The 13291-nt window shown below is 41.7% G+C and overlaps 3 protein-coding genes across 6 annotated transcripts in view; all 3 read right to left on the bottom strand.

The window, feature by feature from the left end:
* The window catches only part of LOC139926492 (protein THEM6-like), a 231065-nt gene extending 222045 nt beyond the window's left edge, over positions 1 to 9020 (bottom strand). The window contains exons 1-3 of one of the 2 annotated variants that reach the window (XR_011785308.2): positions 8963 to 9020; positions 7872 to 8376; positions 6563 to 7760 (exon numbers count right to left, since the gene is read on the bottom strand). Coding sequence is in view for 1 of the 2 variants with exons in the window: in XM_071918238.2 (XP_071774339.1) it covers positions 7653 to 7760; positions 7872 to 8372 (609 nt within the window). In the remaining variant the exon portion in view is untranslated. Of the gene's footprint in view, positions 1 to 6397; positions 7761 to 7871; positions 8377 to 8962 lie in introns of those variants that run through there. The other variant, XM_071918238.2, reaches the window with a different exon arrangement.
* On the bottom strand, positions 403 to 5452 carry LOC139926473 (E3 ubiquitin/ISG15 ligase TRIM25). 2 transcript variants are annotated; one of them, XM_078287487.1, is made up of 7 exons: positions 4818 to 5452; positions 4392 to 4487; positions 3257 to 3490; positions 2561 to 2720; positions 2350 to 2451; positions 1894 to 2001; positions 403 to 979 (listed from the first exon to the last, which is right to left on the bottom strand). In XM_078287487.1, exons 1-7 carry the CDS (start codon positions 5415 to 5417, stop codon positions 867 to 869), a joined length of 1413 nt encoding a protein of 470 aa, XP_078143613.1. In that variant the 5' UTR covers positions 5418 to 5452; the 3' UTR covers positions 403 to 866. The 2 variants fall into 2 exon arrangements, with proteins under 2 accessions (XP_078143613.1, XP_071774312.1); XM_071918211.2 differs by having other exon boundaries at positions 403 to 934.
* Positions 9021 to 9363: 343 nt separating the features above from the next.
* LOC139926488 (protein THEM6-like) lies at positions 9364 to 11735 on the bottom strand. 2 transcript variants are annotated; one of them, XM_071918233.2, is made up of 4 exons: positions 11625 to 11723; positions 10878 to 11004; positions 9908 to 10415; positions 9364 to 9805 (listed from the first exon to the last, which is right to left on the bottom strand). In XM_071918233.2, the coding sequence occupies exons 2-4, from the start codon at positions 10955 to 10957 to the stop codon at positions 9698 to 9700; spliced, it is 696 nt and encodes a 231-aa protein (XP_071774334.2). In that variant the 5' UTR covers positions 10958 to 11004; positions 11625 to 11723; the 3' UTR covers positions 9364 to 9697. The 2 variants fall into 2 exon arrangements, with proteins under 2 accessions (XP_071774334.2, XP_071774333.1); XM_071918232.2 differs by lacking the exon at positions 10878 to 11004 and having other exon boundaries at positions 11625 to 11735.
* Positions 11736 to 13291: the final 1556 nt, after the last annotated feature.

The following is a 13291-nucleotide window of genomic DNA, read 5'->3' as shown; positions in this document are numbered from 1 at the left end:
GAACTGAAAGGCAGACCGACAGATATAGGCGTGGCCCACCGGTGTGCAAATGACTGGTTCTCAGGTTTCACCTTGCACCATGTGGCCTCCAATCAAAACCAGCGACAGGGAAACATGTTGTCCCAGGTAAAGCAAACAATTGTCCGCTGAACCACTCGATTACATAGGAGATAAGTCTAAATAATTGCATTGTGCCATAAAAGTAATGTTTTTTGACACTTAACCCCTTCTGCAAAAGTATTGTGGTGTGTGTATATGTGTCTGGTAAACCTGTTATCCCAGTTCTACAAGGGACACTCAATAGCCCGTATTTGCTCAAAGTACAATGACAGGTAAACCAACCCCTATGCAAAGAACCACCACCCTCGAGAAAGTCAAGTTTGTACAATTCTGTTTGCTTTTTTAATGTCAGCATGTCACAGATCACAATATATTACATTTGTCCGCAAGCAATGATTGTTACAGATCTTTGGTTAAAAAAAAAAAAAGGAGAATAATTAATAATAAAAGCATAGCTTTATAAAAACTAAAACTCACAAATTTCAATGCCGTTTCACTTGCAAATACTGAAATGTGATAGGTACCGAGATGAGCTCTGCTTTTGTGCTGCTTCATTTAAACGTAGTGTAGTTAATGCATGGTCTGCGTGGTCTTCAGTGGCACTGTGCATGATGCTTTCCTTGTCTCTTTCCCACTTGCACTAATGCAAATAAATTATGAAATGTTAAGAGTACAATTCAGAAGCGTCAGTGCTGGTCAGGGAGAGGAACAGGAACGGAGAGCACTTTAGTGTAATGACATTCAACCCATGTATTTGCAAGGCCAATATGTAATCTGAAGTGTCGACCTCGATGTCCGCTACATGACTATTTCCTCCTGGGGTGCGAGCGTCGCTGCAGGTGCCTCTGCCTGGATCCCGTGGAGAGTTTGGAGCCTGAGCAGACAGAAGCGGAATTAGTCAGCAGCACCCTGGGGGAACCTGGATCCAGAGGAGACGGTTAGGACTGGGAGGGGTCTTAAGCAGTGACGACATGTTAGTGTAGAGCTCACAATTATGCTGTACATGATCAGTGCTGGGTAGTAATGCATTAAAGTAATACAACTTTTACCAGTGTAACAAATTGCTATTTCAATTTCAACAATTATATTATAGTTACAAATCAAGAAATTATGTTACTTTTGTCATCAACCCCTCTAAATATCAGCTTGAGCTGATATTATCCAAAAACTATATCCCACCCCAATCCCCCAAATCATTTTTGTCAAGATTGGTCATCATTCCCTCAGCTGGCATGGGGACACATTAAATTAGTTTAGATGAAAAGTGTTTAGGTCTACTTTCTCAAGTATTTCCACTACTTTGATTGTATCAGTGATCAAAAACATCAAATCAACAATCCAAAGGATGACAACAACATGGGGTATCAATTTGTTTACCCTGCTCATTCACACAGAAGAGCACAGATGATTTTTAAATTGTAAGAGAGGATGCAATTAGTCATTTTGGGAGTGTAATAGAAAAGTAATATACTAGAAGTGTAACAACTTACTGCTATTGGTAGTAATAAGTAATAATGCTGCCAAACATTTGGCCAAGACTAAGAGACTTGACCATATTACCCCCATTCTAGCTTCCCTGCACTGCAACTTCAGAATTCTTCAGAGATCTTACTGTTAGTTTTTAAGGCTCAACGATGTCTGAGATCCTCAGTGCCTTTCTAGTTGTCCCTAGTTCCAGGCTTAAAACTAAAGGTGACTGGTAACTGGTAAGGTAACAAGCCAAACAATGGTCATGACATGCATGAGCTTGCTCATTGAAACCATGTAAAGTGAACTCTACATTAGGTGTTTTGCTCTATAACACATTTGCTTTTTGATAAGGGCTCCATTTACCAAATGGTGAGAAGGCAAAGCCGCCAAATGTGGGAACAGCAGGTCCTGGAGCGAGGAACGGGTTGAGAGGGCTCACAGTGCCTTGGTCTAGCCCAGGTGTAGGAGTCACTGCAAGGACACAGAGAGCAAACATTGTTACTGCAGTGTCTCGGCGGTCCAAACTGTCAGCATGCCCTACTGTGCTTACTTCAGCAAACACTATCTTAACCAAAAACAAACAAGTTGAGTAAGGTGTTTGTGCCACATGATAACGCACTTAGATATTTAACAAATGCCAGTAATGTTTTTCTGCTTTTTGTATATGGAAGCCATTTCATAACTTTACTGCAAAGTGCATGTCAATTATTCTGAAGATGACAGACAATACTGCTTCCTTTAAGCTAGGTTTCAAAGTTGAAAACCTGTCAAAAAGCAGGACATCAGCTAGAAATTCAAAATTACAGCATACACACTCACCTAGCGTTGCTTCCATTTGGACAGTGGGCTGGGCATCATTGGGCCGTATCATTTCTAACCGGACACCAGGATTTGGAGAATCTACAATCACCACATCTCTCACTAGAAAACAAAGAAAGAAAAAAAGAGATACATAAAAGTCATTTCATTCAGTCATTTATGTCAGAAAAAACACAGATATGACCTGTAGTATCTGGCCAAAGTTCTCTACCTTTCTCGTAGATGCTGACAAATCCTCCCTGGCAGACTTCTTGCAGCAGGCTATTAAAATCGGAGACGGCTGTCATCGCCGGGCCGAAGGTGAGGTTGGGGTCAGCGGTGACTGACGGCACGGCTCCCAGCACAGGCGGAGCGTGGAGGGACTGGCAGCTCTGGAATGACAAACATAGAGACCAAGAGGAGATGATGTCTGATGTGTGTATGATGTTAAGTCTTAAAACTCACTTTTTTAGACTTGCTTTCAATACCTGATTCATTGCTTTTATGTTCTTTTGTGTTTACATTTGTGTGCCTCTTGTTTTAATTCCATTCTTATTTTCTGTTGTTTTCCTGATTGTTAATCGATGTCTTTGCAAAGCACTTTGTAACTGTTTTTTAAAAAAGTGCTATATAAATAAAGTTATTATTATTATTATTATTAATTATCATTACTGTCCTCTATCTCAAGGAACCCTTGCCTATAACACTATAAGAATTACATTTAATCTGTGGCTGGTAAGCTTGTCTACAGTGCAAGCCAGTAAACAATAATGATAATTTGAAATAGCGAATGTTGCTCACTATTTAATTCCTTGACTATAGCCTTCAAAAGTCTCTAATGTGATGGTCAGTAAGAACTTGGGAAATCTGCTCATCTTATGTCCGTGATCCATAATTCAATCTGATGACAGCTGAACAGTGGCATTACCTGAAGGAAATGGATGTGGTCCTCAGTATGTGAAAGTTTCTCCAGCTCAGCATCACTCCTCTTCAGCTCAGCTATCTCCTTCTGTATCTTGTCCAGCAGCTCCTCAGCCTGACTGACCGCCGTCTTCTCCTGGGCTCTGATCAGCTCCCTCACCTCGAAACGCTTCAGCTCGATCGAGCGAATCAGTTCGGTGAAGACCTGGTCGCTCTCCTCGGTTGCTGCCCGAGCAGAACGCTGGAGAAGAAACATACACCGACCAAGAAAATGCATTACTGAGTGTGTGTCTGTCTGTAATCTATCAATCAATCAAACTTTATTTATATAGCACATTTCAAACTAGGGCTGGGCGATATGGTTGATAATGTTAAGGATTTTTTTCCGATATCAATATACTGTATATCACGATATGTTTCACTTATGCAAAATCACATGTTAAATAATCAAATGAATGTTTATCCCATTGAACGGAATGGTAATGTTAGGTGTGATGTCAAACAAAACTGACATTTTCAAATAATATTCCTACCATACCTCATTTTGTCAGAGTTTTTAAATAAAATTTGCTTGTTATCATCATTTTAGACAGCAGAATTGTGTGTCACGATATCCCCAAAATCACCACATCATCATGATAAGATTCCACTGAAAGACGATAAACGATAATATTGAATTATCGCCCCGTCCTATTTGGTACATAAAAACGCAATACAATGCGCTTCACAGAAATTAACATAAACAGCTTGAAAATAAAAGAAATAAAGGGGTTTAAGAATGATTCATGAAAAGAGATATAAAATAGTAAAGATAGAAAAAGGATTTAATACAAAGACATGAAGGCACTTAATTAAAAGCAAGATTAAACAAGTAAGTATTTGTTTAAAAACTTTGATGTGACACCCCACAGGTCCATACTGCAGACCTAAATTGACAATAGTGTGGTAATGATAATAAAATGTCAATGCTATGTGTGGGCCAACTTTTTTAGGTTTGTCCAGACATAGATATAACTCTTTTTGAGATAAACACTTTTCAAACAGAACCATTAAGTGCAATCTGAAAGAGCTAGGACATTATTATCATCTACTTTGTCATCTACTGTACTCAATATCAGGCCGAACAGGGTCTTGGCACTTACAGTGAGAGACAAAATGCCTTGTCTCAGCTCCTGGACCACTTTCTCTCTTTCCTGGATTCTCTGCTGAGAGCTTCGCTTCATCTCACCAAGCTGACTCTGAGGAAAATGTTGTTCATGTTAATTGATATGAGTGAGAACAACGTGCTTTCATAGATTTTACATTTTGCTGTCAATGCAGATGTAATGCATAAAATAACACATTTTAGAAGGATACAACACTATTTACATATCACAGCAAAACTATAAATCCATATAAGAGTATTATAGTGACACCAAAGGAGGTAGAGAGTGCAATAAAGTATCACACACACACTACAAGTCCTCATGGGAATATTAGAGGGTTTTTTTTTTTTTATCCATGTTGATCAACAGCCTTGCCTTAACTCTAACTTGGCTTGACTCAATCACAGCTAAAGTATTGATTACCTGCTTTTCCTGTATTTCAGTCTCAGCCAGCACTGTGTCGTGTCCCTTGTGTTCACCTGTCAAACACAGATAGCAGATACAGCGGCTGTCCGTGCGGCAGTAAACCTCCAGCAGCTTGTCGTGGTGGGGACAGATCGTCTCCTGGAGCTTCTTGGAGGCTGAGACCAGTTTGTGCTTCTTGAACGCGGCCGACTCGTAGTGAGGCTGTAGGTGAGTGTCGCAGTAGGAGGCCAGGCACACCAGGCACGACTTGACAGCTTTGTTTTTCCTCCCGGTGCAAACATCACACTCCACGTCTTCGGGGCCGGCGAACGTTTGCTGCGTTGCGGGCGTCGCGGCCGTTTGAAGTCCCGTGTTTTTGAATTTCTCCACCACGTCGGCTAGCATGGTGTTTCGGCCCAGCAGCGGCCTCGGGTTGAAACTCTGCCTGCACTGCGGGCAGCCATACACCCCGAGAAAATCGTCCTGGTCCCAGTAGTGCTTGATACAGCCGGAGCAGTAGCTGTGCCCGCACGGGATGGTGACTGGGTCCTTCAGCACATCCAGGCATATCGAGCAGTTGAATTGGTCCTTGTCGAGGACGAGTCCGGCTTGTGCCATATTGTCGAAAAGTACTGACGTGGACGCGAAAATAGCAATAACGGGAGACTAACAGCCGCTGCTTTGTTTACAGGAAGTTGAAGGGAGTGGGCGTGGCGAGCGTGACGTCGGCGGAAAGCGTAGCAGGAGGAACCAAGGACTTTTAAATATGGAGGAACTATGTTTTGGGGGGAGGTGGTGGTTGGTCTACTCTTCACATTTTAGTGAACTGAGGAATGAATTGACGGCAGACTGTCAATTCATCCACAAAGGATGACACGAAACTTCCCTACTGTTGTTGTGCATCGGGACATGGCTTCAAATTTCCAGCTTTTACGTCATTATGCGTTTAAACAGCGGGTCACATGACTACATCCACTAGATGGCGACACTGAGCCATGATGAAATGATTAGTAGTATCCTAGTACTGCATAGAGGCAGATAGGCCTGTAAATATATAGGACCACAAGTACATTACTAGCTCAAATGATTACTAGAGGCACAGTGTTGTCCTTACTAGTCTAATTAAAAGCACTAAGGCAGTGATTCTCAACTTTTTTCATATCAAGGACCCCTAATTTAGTACACATTAGGGCCACAGACCTCTATTCAATGAGATTTTGTCTCTCAAACCCAATATTTTACATATATTTTAGATATGATTTTGTCCAGAATTCCATGACTATATGTATTGTAGGTAGAGACATAACAGTGAAACTATGATAAATAAAATAGTCATTCTTCTACCTTCTCTAATTGTGTTAACCTCCTGTAAATGAAATAATGTTGAAGTTTAACAATTCATCAATTTGCTGGAGACCCCCAGGAAGCCCATCAAGGACCCCTGGTGGTCCCCGGACCCCACATTGAGAACCACTGCACTAAGGCAATCCCGTTAACCAACCACATCCAGTCATCACTGAGGCACACATAGTTTCCAATGCATTGTTTAATTCAAAATGCATTTAAAGAATTGACAGACACAATAAATAAAAGTCTGATACATGAATCCCTTTGAATAATTTATCTTTAAATAATAAAATAACAAGTGGAAAATAAATGGGCAATATACATGTTCAAATTTAAAATTGCAATCAATTAAACAAGCTTTTCGCTCTCAGTGCATTGATAACATACATGACATAACATAGGCAGACATACTGTACAGTACATTTCCTTTAAAAATAAGTTGGTTTTTTTTCAAACAGAACAATACATTACTTTGGTCACACACTCGAAGCTTTGGTGCATTAAAGGGCGGGTTCCAGATTTTAAGACGCCTGTCTTAATGATAACTTAATAAATCTTATTCTACATTCTGCAGTTTTTAACCCTCCCCCCCCCCCCATGTTGCAGGTTTTGAAAAGTTGCAAGCAGCCTCATGTTAGCATTTGCTAGTGCCAGTCAATTGGGAAGAAAGCAATTTCTCTTAAAACCAAATGCAAGTCGTTCCAAGCAACCCGCCCTTTAAATGCATGCATCTCAAGATCAGAAACGCAACATTGTATCGATAAAGGGATCCTCAACATGACATGTTCCCTTTCAGATAACTGACAGGAATTCAGTTTGTCTATTCACTTGGGGCAACTTGTGCAAATTGTCGAGGGAAAATTAACATCATTGTCAGCATATACTTATGAAGTCCATTCAAGTAACTGATCACACCCAAAGTCTGTAAAAAGTAACTGTTATAATTATCGTAGGTTGTAACTATAAACTACTGCTAATTATGAGAAACAGGCACAAAAAAATTCATCCCTTTGTTTCGAAACATGCATTGATGCCGATGGAAGATTAACTTGTGTTGTACATGCTTATCTGAAGTAAGGATTTTGCTAAATGATAACGACGGTCTGAAAAGTCAATCTATTCACAGTCAACTACAGTAGATGCTGCATGGACGAAGCTCCTTCTTTATGTTCTCGTATCAATTCCTTCTGAGGGAACGACTCACCTCCAGTGTTTGATATTAAGGACACCTATGCCCTGTTCCCAATGCATACAGTACATTTAAAAAAAGAAAAGAAAAGTGGAATACCTCAGAGTTCAAGTTTTCATATTCAGCTGTACTTCTATTTCTGTTAATATCATACAAAAAATAGAGAGCCTGGTAGGGTCGACTGAAAAGAGAGCTACATGGAATCTCGTAAATGAACTACAAACTCTCCAGAATGTTTCGCTGTGTGTGCGTATGTGTATGTGCGTGCAGATGATATGTAGGGACAACTCATGATGAGACGGCGTCCTGCTGTGGCTTCACTTGTTCTTCTCTTCCAGTCCGCTCTCTGCTCTCAGCGCCTGGCTGCTGGCTGTAATGAAGCTGATCCAGTGCTTCAGGTCCTCAGGAAACACGGGGCACTCAATCTGCAGACACACACACACACACACACACACACACATAGTTAGGAGAATGCCGAAGCTGCACAAAGTTAGACTCACACACATTATTTCTCTCCATCTCCTGTGATCACATACCTTCCTTTTGCAGACAAACTCTATAATCTTATCTGGGCTGCTGTGCACCACATTCTGCCTGCAAAGCATGACGGCCGAGACGAAGCCATCCTTCTTGGACACGAAGCGCTGCTCCAAGTAAAAAGCCTTCTCATCCCAGCCCACTACTTTGGTCCGAATCTCAAAAGCCTCGCGGAAGGCCAAAGAGCGCCGGTAGCGGATGGTGGAGGCCCCTACGACCATTTTGGCCCCCAGTTTGCGCGAGGCCATGAACAGCCCGTTTCGCATGTAATGGTGGAACCGGGCAAAGTCACACTCCCTCAGGTATCGGGAGTTGTTCATGTGACCCATGTAGTCCAAATCATGGGGGAGGACCGTGCCATCAACACTTTGCTCGGCTAGAATGTCCCATATTCGGGGTTGAAACCAGGCCTGGAGGAACACCTGGGCCCCCCGTAGGAAGTACCATACATCCAGGCTGCAGAAGAGCAGGAGGAGGGCACCCAGCACCAGCAGCAACATCTCTCTGCAACAGAAACCCATATATTATCATTAGGGATGGACTCAGGCAGCTTGAACAGATAATTATGCACTGTAGCTTTAACTGCAGCATCTTCATGTTACTCACACAGCTGAAGTTCTATGACAGCTTCCGCAGTAATTTCGTTAAAAAACGTTCAATTAGCGCAATTGCTGCGTTTTAACATTTTTCCCAGACTCAGCATTTAACAAAATGCACTTTTGACCTCATCAATGACAATGCAGATAAACAGAAAAGCAAAAGGTCAGCGCTTGCTCACTAGTTTGCCTTATGTTATTCGCGGGAAAAACAAAAATTACTGAAGCATTACATTCGTGTCATCACCCATTTCAACCTTGAAAGGAAGCTACGGCTGCTTCATTCAAATGAATGGGACGGATCCTGCTTTGACAGCCAAAAATCTGTTAGCTTAGCTACCTGCTACCATTAGCTGGTGGCCTAAAAGCAGACTGCCCACCGCTCTGGAGCCGGCGGTGATGCGCAAACTCGCTACTCTGAACTCAGCGATTTAGTTCAAGTAATAATCATGACATTTTTTCAAAATATAATTTGCAATGACTGTACAACTCACCGTGCTTCCAGAAGAGAGTGCTACCATGGGCTGCGATGCAACTTGAAGAAGCCGGTAGACTAGGCTTCCTACTTCCGGATCTGTCACGATACCTTAATCTCATTGGCTGAAATGTCGGCATGTGTTACAGGGATAAACACACTGTCACAGGATATGAGAATTTATGTGAAAATGTCTCATATCAAATGTGTACAATTTCCCATTGAAAACATTATCACATAATCGCTGACATGGCTCATCCTCATTCGAGTTTAATTCAACTAATTGGCTGTACTGGAAAAAACTGATTAGCCTGCATTAGCTGAAGTTCGAAATTGTATCAGCAGTATGTCTAACCATCTACAAACACAAAATGGGCTCATAATTGAATTTGAAAGCCCACTGAAAAGACTGCATCAAGAATAGATCAAACATATTTTTTTATTAATTCCATAGCACAAGAAAATATGCATTATACAATTGCACTGCTTCTCTATTACTGTACATGTAAGCAGTATTCATCTGAACCCTGGTTTCAACCTCTCGAAACATAGTGCAAAGTGATTCTTCACATGTTGGCAACAGGTATTTGGGTCTAAGTTATCTCATTTTCAGAGGAGTAGGCACGAGTGTGTTCAAGTCAAACAGATGTCAATATTGAACAGAAGATGAATCTATTTCTCAGAAGAGTTTTGATCCTTGGCTGGCAGCTTCCAAAAGAGCCGATTTTCATAACTGCCGGTGCAAAGTCCGGCCTCATTTGTTCTTCTCCTCTAGTCCGCTCTCTGCCCTGAGAGCCTGGCTGCTGGCTGAGATGAAGCTGACCCAGTGCTGAAGGTCCTCTGGAAACTCGGGGCACTCCACCTGCAAGGAACAAACCACAGGCTGAATGTCGCTCTATCATCAGAGGGGAACGTTCTCACCTTTCTGATCTGTTCTGACCATTACAAAACGCTTCTTCCTTACCTTCCTCTTACACAGGTGCTGCATGATCTTGTCTGGGCTGCCGCGTATGACCGTCTGCTTGCAGTACATCACGGCACACACCAGCCCGTCTTTTGTAGACACGAATCTCTGCTCCAGGAAAAAGGAATTGTCATCCCAGGTGACGACGCGGCTCCGCAGCTCGAACCCCTCCCCTATACACAAAGCCCTGCGGTAGCGGATGGTGGTGGCCCCCACGACCATGGTGGCTCCCAGGGCTCGGAGGGCCTTGAACACACCGTTACGCGTGTAGAGGGAGAGCCGGGCGAAGTCACACTCCCGGAGGTAGCGAGCGTTGTTCATGTGGCACATGTCTATGTCGTGGGGGAGGACCCGACCTGCTAGGATCTGCTCCCCCGTGACATCCCAGACTGGAGGCTGGAACCAGGCCCGCACAACCACTGTCGCTGCCCGCAGAAAGTACCACACATCCAGACTGCAGAAGAGAGCCAGCAAGGCAGCGAGCGCCCACAGCACCCACCACATCTCTCTAGGGAACGGGCATACAGAAGCAGAGGAGGCACAGGGGTTAGTGAGGGTTTTGAATGAGGTATGAGTTGGGCTGGGGTGGATGCATGGTAGACGTGGTGGTTTGGTGCATATGTGAGTATATGCGTGAGTGTGTGTGTTTGTGGTAGTGACAGTATGTGAAAAAATTCAAATTGCAAAAAGTTATCTGCATTAAAGTTTAGCAAGCCAAAGCATGCAGTTCTTTTTCTATTAAATTCCACTTATTTAATAAAGAATGAAACCAATTTACAAGAGGTAAAACCAAAACTGAAACTTAATGAATCATTATACAGCTTTGCAGGCTACTAAACATATTGCTACCATTCATAGGGGGAAACAGAAGTCAAGTTTATTTATCACAACTCACAAAGGAAAATTCCTAATATATATAGTTATGCCTGGCAGTTAAACTGATTCTGATACTGGAGGTAAATGCATCAACTTCTTCAGGGTAAAGAGTTTCAATGTGTTCCAGAGCCAGTTTCGGTGTTCCCACTTGACACCTGTGAATACACAGTACATGGAAGGAGTAAAGAACAGGTTCTGCAGGAAAGGCAGGTACCACCTCTCTGCAAAAAAATGCATGTCTTCAACACAGATGACGAGTTTGAGTTAAGAGAAAAGTTACAGGCGACACTTAAAACCTGTCGATGTAAAATATGCATGCTGGATGACAGACAGCCAACTAAATTCCTCTTGCCAAGGCATTTACAGAATAAGACACACTTCACAATAATAAGCACCTCTGAATTTAAGGGTGTGATTAGTCCACAAGTCTGAAACCTCATGAAGTATGCTTATTCTGTCATTAGCATCTGCCCTAAAGTTGTAGTAATTCTGATTCATGCAAACAACTCAGTTTACAAGTAGTGGAAAATAAATCACTGCATAGTCTGGGTGGTTTACCTTGCTGAATACCTGGCTTACATTCAATTTAAAATGCTAGTAAAATAGTAGCAACATCTAGTGCTGGTATATGGGAGTATATTATGTCTGAAGTGTCATTCATGTGTTGAAGACGACGCTATAGAAAGATTCAGTAACGTTAAGAACTGTGGTGCAACTGATCCAGTCGGTGCACCCTCGATTCCCTTCCCTCCTACAGTCTAACTTTATGGCGAACGTAAACAAATTTAAAAGGCAAATTATTGCGGACAAATTTTTAGGCAAATAAATCGAGTATACTCACATGCTGTCTGATCCTCTCCTATGTCGTTTAGCTTCTTGTTCTCAGATTACCGACAGTCAGCTGCATTCAGTATGTTATGAGTAGTGAGGCGTTCAAGAAAAGCTTCTTCGCCACTAGAATAAAAGGAAGACTTCCGGCCATAACCTTCAGAATAAAAGCCCTTATTGAACGAAAACGCAGTAAATGAAGATGCAATTGATTTTTGATTGATTTGATTGATTTAGCAAAATATCCTTCACAGCCCCCCACCCCCATCAATTTTACGCACCTTTTTTTTTTTTAAGTTTACAAATAAAGCGCCAGATGGTTATGATAATAAAGTGCATACATTTACAGTAATGACAGCTTTTTTGTTGTTTGAAAAGCAAATTGTATTGTGTGGTTTTATTATCATAGCCTATATTAGATATAGCCTAAAGGTTTAGAGTTGCTAAATTTGGATTTGTGTGTATGGTATTTGGCTTATAGAATTATATAATGATTCAATTTAGGATATATAGTTCTTTAAGTTTGATTCTGTTATTCTTACAGAAACCAAACAATACATTTTCCAAACAAAGAGAAAAATCAGGGTCAGTATTATCAATTATAACTCTAAATATGTCCTTCCAATAGTTTCTAGAATGGGCACATTGCAAAAATAAATGGAGGCATTGTTTCTGCCTGCATATTACAAAAAGAACAATCAACATAAATGGGTTTCTTGAACTTAAGATAATGATTTGCAGGGTAATGCCTATGTATAATTTGAAAGGAAACCTCCCTACTTTATCAGTTAAAAGATACTTATAAAGGTAGGCTAATTGTTCTCTCCAATTTTAGGTAAATTGTTCTCTCCAAGTAAGATCACTGAAATCTCTCTAGGGGTGGATCCCAAAGCTTTTTCACTCCTCCTCCTTTCCTCGCTCACTACTACTCCTCTCCTACCATGAAGTAACCAGGAGGAGACGAGGGGAGGAGCGAGGGACAGTGGAGGCCATTTTGGACAGTTTTCACTCTATCAAACCTGAGCCCAAAACACAATACGACTCTAAAAAGTTTTTATGCACACCCAGCGCAAAATTTACACCCATTAACCTGAAGTCTCTGACATTAACTAGTAACGTTACGAGTTAGAAAGTAGCACTGACTGTAACATGTACTGTGAGCTGTGAGTAATCTGTAAAGATCTTTAAAGGTTCCTTGAGTTACGTTAACTGCTGTACTCAGGTTTTGTCAATGATGTCACGTTCTGGGCGTGCTCACAGTGAGGTCAGACCTGAAGGAGACCTCTGGGGTGGCTTCTCTCATCTCCTCCACTATTGGGACGGCAAGCAAAATGGCGGCACCCACATCAATTTCTGGGTCATGGAGTAAAGGAGGGATTTTTGGAGCTTTAGGATCCTGCTAGGGAACTCTTGCATGTGACGCAGGGGCTGAGTGCACGGTTTTGATTGGTTCTTCAGTCATCTCGCTGATGTTAGATAAACATGTGTTTTGTTTCAAAATGATTTCCACTGAAGATAATGTATCAGATGAGCCTAAACTAGGCTGGATATAAAAAAATAATCCTTTGTTTTCTATATCAATGAAGTTTTTCTTTAGTTTTGCTAAGGTTTTACTTAGCCTACAGTGTGTACAGAGTAATTTGGATTGAAAAGTTTGACTTTACTTACCATTGCCCCTTT

Source organism: Centroberyx gerrardi, chromosome 13, assembly GCF_048128805.1.
Source record: "Centroberyx gerrardi isolate f3 chromosome 13, fCenGer3.hap1.cur.20231027, whole genome shotgun sequence".
NCBI lineage: Eukaryota > Metazoa > Chordata > Actinopteri > Beryciformes > Berycidae > Centroberyx > Centroberyx gerrardi.
This window is presented reverse-complemented; position numbering and strand designations above follow the sequence as displayed.

Bases quoted from the DNA above. Each gene is read 5' to 3' on its own strand.
- LOC139926473 (XM_078287487.1), bottom strand. From the start codon at position 5,417: ATGGCACAAGCCGGACTCGTCCTCGACAAGGACCAATTCAACTGCTCG. The intron at 3,491-4,391 runs GTAAGTGCCAAG...TTTCTTCTCCAG, and splicing joins AAGGCATTTTGTCTCTCACT to CGTTCTGCTCGGGCAGCAAC. The intron at 2,452-2,560 runs GTAGAGAACTTT...TTTGTTTTCTAG, and splicing joins TGTCAGCATCTACGAGAAAG to TGAGAGATGTGGTGATTGTA.
- LOC139926488 (XM_071918233.2), bottom strand. From the start codon at position 10,957: ATGTACTGTGTATTCACAGGTGTCAAGTGGGAACACCGAAACTGGCTC. The intron at 10,416-10,877 runs GTTGATGCATTT...CCCGTTCCCTAG, and splicing joins AAACTCTTTACCCTGAAGAA to AGAGATGTGGTGGGTGCTGT. The intron at 9,806-9,907 runs GTAAGGAAGAAG...TGTTCCTTGCAG, and splicing joins AGCACCTGTGTAAGAGGAAG to GTGGAGTGCCCCGAGTTTCC.